Here is a 6,000-nt window from a genome sequence, read left to right as displayed (position 1 = left end):
CAAAAGTTTGATTATAGATATCCTAAAAGAAGAGAATAACATTATTATGAAATTTAAAAGATGTAACGTAATTAAAGATAAAAGAATGATTAGATACATACCATATCATGTTGATTCAGATGACATAGCCTCTCAGCAGTCATAATCACATGCCTTCTGCCAGTCGGGACTAAAGCCCCAGGACTAAAAAGTTTAAAAAAATAAAAAAACAATCCCACCCACGCCCATGCCGCCTGCCAGCCGGTAGCCGCCCACCCGTGCCGCCTGGCTACCCGCGCCCGCGCCGGCCGCCGCTCAACCGCCCACCCTCGCCTACCTCCACCCCGCCGGCCACCTCCACCCACGCCGGCCGCCGCTAGCCTGCCCGCGCCCGCCGGCCGCCCGTCGTTGCTCCGCCCGCGCCCTCCCGCCGTCACCCGCCCGCCCGCCTCCGCTGCCGCCCGCCCACCTCCGTTGCCGCTCGCCCTGCCCTTGCCCCGCTGCCGCTCCTCACTACCAGTGAGGAGCGGCGGAGGGGCAGCAGCTAGAGAGGAGGGGCTTCGGTGGTGGAGGGAGAAGATAAGGAAGGGTGGGAGGCCCTGCGCCAGAGGATAAAGAGAATGGAGGATTAAAGGGTGGGAGGCACCTGCATGCGCGCGTGTGAGGCGTTTTGTCCCTGTTGGTGCTTCCAACTGGGAGTAAAGGCCCCCCCCCTTTAGTCTCGGTTGGAATTACCAACCGGGATTAACCAACCGAGACTAGGGGGCCTTTAGTCTCAGTTGGTGTTTTCAACCAAGACAAAATGTCCCCTCGTCCTACTAGCTGTTACAACTGGGATTAAAGGAGAGCTTTAATCCTGGTTGGTATTTACAACCTCTAAAGCTCTCTTCCCCTGCCCCCCCCCCTCCCACGGTGGCCTTCGGTGGCACATTTTTGACTCAGGATTAAGGCCACTTTAGTCGTAGGTGCAATGTTTACCGGGATTAAAGGAGTTAGATGGAAGGTCAATTCTCTACTAGTGTCTTAAGACCTAACAACAGCATTCGGTGAGAGTGAGTGCTAGATAATGATGTAATAAACCTCCACTCATTAGCCATCTCCCCTTTCTTAAAAAAGAAAAATCAAATTTGACGGCACGAGAAAATACGTTGCACCATAACAGTACATTAATCTTGCCATTCTCAACCTACCTGAAAGAATAGACTAATTACATGCACTGCAAGGTCAGAACCCCAAATTGCTAACAAAGAAATATTAATAATACAATCCAAAACACTCCACCAATGAATACAAATCCAACGCTTATTCTTAAGCTAATAGCCACATCCAGGGGATCATCACATCTCAGTATCTCACACCATGGCGGCTCCAGCTACTGCAAGCAGCAATACAATGGCAGGCCCCATGGACACGTCGGCGCTCGCCCTCCAGGCAGCGCTGGGCACAACCGTCGGCCTCGTCTGCCCCTGGCTCACCGGCGCCGTGGCCGTGGGCTCCACTACAGGCGCCGCCGGCGCCGGCGTGTCAGGCTCCGGCGTTGCCACCGGCGCCGGCGTCACGGGCGCTGCACAGTTTGAAGGAAACCATGTCATCCATCAGTAAAATTTCCACAGAAAAGAATGAAATGTCTCACCAATTACACAAGTTTCAGCAAAGGTTCTTACGCAGAGGAGCCAAGAAGGGAGCAGGCGCATCAGCGACCGGACCCGGAGCTGGGGACTGAGCCGACGTCGTCGCGTCTGCAAAGATCACCGGATGATTGAGCAGCTGATTAGCATCTCTTCACAGATTTAATTACTGCAATGAACGCTTGATCACCGGATGGATTATCATCAATTACCTCGGCACTGCAGCGGGACGGAGGCGTTGTTGCATGCCCTGGGCAGCGTGACGGCCATGGTCCGGTTGACGGGCACGCCGAGCGGCACGCTGCCGGTGAGGATGAGGCAGGCGCAGCCGGTGCTCGCCTTCATCAGCGCCCCCAGGGAGCGGCAGCAGTCGGCCGTCGGGGACGCGGTGCTGTTGATGATGAAGTTGAGGCACGGGGTGAAGCTGGAGATCAGCGACGCCGTGCACTGCAGCGGCCCGGCGACCACCTGCCCGGACACCGGTGCCGGCGAGGCCAGCGCCACCACGGCCATGGCCATGGCCAGCAGCCTCAACGCCCTCAGACCCATCTCACCAAATATTGCTTTTTGAACGAACTCACTAAATATTGCTCGATCACACGAGTTTGCTGCTGCTTGTACTTGCAGTGATGATGCGATGCGTTTGTGGGAAATGTGCCCGTGTTTATATAGGGGAGAGAAGGGGATTGGATGCATATGGTGCGTGAGGGGAATTGTGACTTGTGATCAGGTGTTGTGCTGGTTGATCAGAAGATTCGGAAGTTGGTCACGGTAGCATAACAACCATAACTAATAATCCTTATGTTCCCTTGTCAAAGTGCTCCACGATGGAGACGGTTCAGCTCAGGTAGGAAGGGTTCGTCACCAAATCGTTTCTTGGTTGTGGTTGGTTCACTCCACGACACCTGTACGTTATGGGCATGCACTGACTTTGATCACCATCTAAGCGGAGTATGCAGGATGGGCAGACAAGTAACCGATGTGCACCTACCTCTACCACTTTGATACACAACATTATGTCAGATGGTATTTCTTAATTAGGTCCAAACTATAGCTCAAAAGTCAAAATCCTTGCATTATATTTCTCTATTTTTACTGGCCACCTATCCCATTGGGCTTCTACCTATACTAACCTAGTATTGTTGCCTCAGAATAGTGAGACTAACAATGGTTGACTTTGTTGTTGACTTTCCATAGAAAATAATCAGACGTAAAAGATACTATGAAAATATATAAGTCATTCCAACTTTCTTGGAGAGTCAAACCATTTTATATTTGACCAAAATTATAGAGAAGATCACAAATTTTTTTTGGCACCGAATAGATATACTATGAAAATATATTTAATGAAGAAACTAATGATACCTATTTGATATCATGAATGTTAGCACTTTATTGTATAAATTTGGTCAAACTTGATATGTTTTGACTCTCCAAGAAAGTTAAAATGACTTATAATTTGGAACGGAGAGGGTGCTTGGTTTACCACCATGCATGTGCCTTTTGCTTTTCATGTGCCAAGTTATGCAAAGCAATTACCCAGCAAACTTTTGAATGCGAACAATGTCAAGAGTGTCAACCCAAAATTCAGCTAAAAATCTCAGATGCAAGTTTCAGTTATGATGGCTACGAAACTCGTGAGACAGGACGACTTAAATTAGAAACATATGAAAAACCCAAATGATGCGGTCAACAAAAATTAAATATCTTTCCTAGTGGAATATATCTAATAAAAATAATACCAATATAATTACAGTGCCTAGCTCCTTCAAATGACATTAATTTGGAATTGATGCTTGACTATTCAGAGCAGCCAATGGTCGTTGCTGTCGAACTCGCAGCGTCTGGATTTGTGCTTCACCATCCGGAGCCCCCCTTCGCCGTCGTGGCAGCGAACCACCTCCACGCCGGTGAGCACGGTGAATTCCTTCTCTTCGGACCAGTCGTATGAAGAGAAGCCGACCGATTCACTACGGCTCATGTTGAATACCTTGAGGATGCAGAACCTGCCGGAGCACAGGTTCACCAGGCTGACCCCTAGCAGCGACCACTCCGTCCACCGGCTGAGAACGTACAGCGGGAAGCGCCGGTTCAGCACGATCGACGAGTCTTTGTCGGGCGGAGGGGTGAAGTCATCCCAGACGTGCTGCAGCGTGGGAGCTCGGTGAGCGTCCATGGCGGCGGCGAGGTCGGAGGCGCAGAGGTGGTGGGGCGGGGAGGAGGAGAGGCCGATCCAGGTCCCGAGCTCGGGGACGTACTCGGCTCTGCCGTAGAAGGGCAGCGCCCAGTCGCCGGCGTGCCGCCATTGGCGCGTGGCGGTGTCGAAGCAGTAGGTGCGCTCGACGTTGAATGACGGTGACACTGACACACAGATGGTGCGGCCGCCGTCGACCACCGTGGAGGATCCGATTCTGATGTCGGAGTAGGAGCCCGAGCCTGGCCGGTCGCCGTCGGGGACGAAGGGCGGCCGTGGAAGACGCTGCCACTCGAAGGGTTTGTTGAAATCGAGGACCACGAAGTCGCCGGAGCAGGGGTCTTGCTCCTTGGGAGCAGGGTCGTAGCGATTGTACTTGGGCGGCGGTGGCGGCCTGATGGTGGAGCGCATCACGTATAGGCTTTCCTTCTCTTCCATGAAGCCGCCGGCGCCGGGGACGGAGAATGCGATGGGCCACCGCTCCATACACGCGGGGAAGCTGGGAGCGGTGGCGCTGACGGCGTGCGCGTCGGCGTCGTAGACGACGGTGGCGCCCCCTTCGGTGGCGTGGAGGATGCGGCCCTCGCTGCTGCCGGGGCTGAGGAGGATGAACGTGTCGTCGTTGAAGGACGACCCCCGGTAGCGCTTGTCCTCTCCGTCGTCGGCGGGAGGGAACGGGGAGAAGCGCATGCTCGGCTCGGGCAGCGCCGCAGCCTCTTGATCCTCGGTGGCTTCGGGGCATTCGGCTTATCGCCGACGCCGCCGCCACCATTGTTGCTCTCCTTGGCGTTCGCTGCTTCCGCTTGGGCCGTGGACGGGTAGAAGAGATACTTGGCGACGTCCAGCCGGTGCAGCGAATACTTGCGGCTGTCGTAGTACTCTTCCAACACCAGATTCACGAACCGCCGGATCATCTTCTTCCCCAACTCACACGATCTGGCAGATACTGATGATCAAAAGAGATTAGAAAGCACGATTTGTTTAGGGCACGTGATGCATCTTCTCGTCAATCAGAGGGGAGATGAATGATCGGAGCTAAGAAAAAAAACGCATGCGTAGCAGGTTTCACCGTTTCAGTAATTGAAGCCGGCGCTCTCCGGCGATGAGCGGCGGCGGCGGCGGCGGACTCCGTAGATGTGCACGAGGCGCCGCCCGCTGTCCAAGTTATCTAACGACGGAATGAAGTCTAGGGCACGTTTAATTTGTTGCCACGGTTGAGGATGCAAAGTTTTTTTTTTCTACAACCGCGTCAGGCGCAGCGGCCCAAGGCCCATTTCAGTCGTCGCCTTCCTCCTCGTCAGCTCACTCGCCTGCTCGCAGCCGCTCGGCTGCGCCGGCGCCGATTCGGGGCGGCAGAGAGTCTGAGCGGGGAAATCGGTGGGGTGGGGTTTTTCTCTTACCGCCGGTAGGGGAGGCGGCGGCGGGCAGCGGCCGGAGCAGGAGCTGGTGACGGTTGAGAGAGAGGCAGAGCAAACCAGGGGGTACCATGCAAAATTCCCATCTTAGCAAGGGGTCTATATGCATATATTTGGATCGCAATTATTTATTGCGATCCAAACTAGGGGGTTATTTGAATATATATAGGGTGTGAGTTATAAATATTCGGATCGCGATTATTAATCGAGATCCGATCCAGGGGGCTTCGTGAAAATATACTGGGCGGCGAGATGGGAATCGGCGAGGTTGCGCCGCCGCCGGCTCCGCGGCCAAGCATCCCGCGCTCTGCTCCGATGACTTCACGGGGCCAAGCCGCTGCCTCCCGTCTTGCTCGCGGGCCAGGCCACCGCGACCTCCGCCGTCGCCTGCCACGGCCTGGGTGGAGGCAGGAGATGAGGACGCGCTGGCCAAGCTCGCGCGGTTGGCTCCGCCCGTCGTCGCCGGTCGCCCTGCGAAAACCGGCCGCGCATTGCAGATTTTACCTCCAGGTATTTGTCTATAGCCCAGACTCCTACTACGCACGCAGCCATCTCTGTTCATCTCGTATCTGGTCTGAACACTGAACTCCAATCTGAAGTTATAATTTTCGTTGCAATTCACTCCATCTTTGATCCTTTTTCATCCAATCGAATTTCACTGCTACAAGATACAGATCATATGGTGGTTGGAATGAATCTCGTTGCAGTTCAAATGCCCAAATTGCTACTACGAGTTTTGCAGTCAGAAACAGAGTTCAGAACAAATGCCTGCTTGAAAGATCCC

The 6,000-nt window shown here is 53.8% G+C and overlaps 2 protein-coding genes across 2 annotated transcripts; both read right to left on the bottom strand.

The window, feature by feature from the left end:
* Nucleotides 1-1,051: 1,051 nt before the first annotated feature.
* Nucleotides 1,052-2,258, bottom strand: LOC101780998 (protein YLS3). The gene is made up of 3 exons (XM_004955544.3): nt 1,820-2,258; nt 1,644-1,718; nt 1,052-1,543 (listed from the first exon to the last, which is right to left on the bottom strand). Exons 1-3 carry the CDS (start codon nt 2,154-2,156, stop codon nt 1,332-1,334), a joined length of 624 nt encoding a protein of 207 aa, XP_004955601.1. The 5' UTR covers nt 2,157-2,258; the 3' UTR covers nt 1,052-1,331.
* Nucleotides 2,259-3,304: 1,046 nt separating this feature from the next.
* LOC111256510 lies at nt 3,305-4,720 on the bottom strand. Its single transcript, XM_022824737.1, has one exon. The coding sequence runs from the start codon at nt 4,489-4,491 to the stop codon at nt 3,412-3,414; it is 1,080 nt and encodes a 359-aa protein (XP_022680472.1). The 5' UTR covers nt 4,492-4,720; the 3' UTR covers nt 3,305-3,411.
* Nucleotides 4,721-6,000: the final 1,280 nt, after the last annotated feature.

This window comes from Setaria italica, chromosome II, assembly GCF_000263155.2.
Source record: "Setaria italica strain Yugu1 chromosome II, Setaria_italica_v2.0, whole genome shotgun sequence".
In the NCBI taxonomy this organism is placed as follows: domain Eukaryota; kingdom Viridiplantae; phylum Streptophyta; class Magnoliopsida; order Poales; family Poaceae; genus Setaria; species Setaria italica.
The sequence above is the reverse complement of the archived record's forward strand: the minus strand, read 5'-3'. Positions and strand labels throughout refer to the sequence as shown.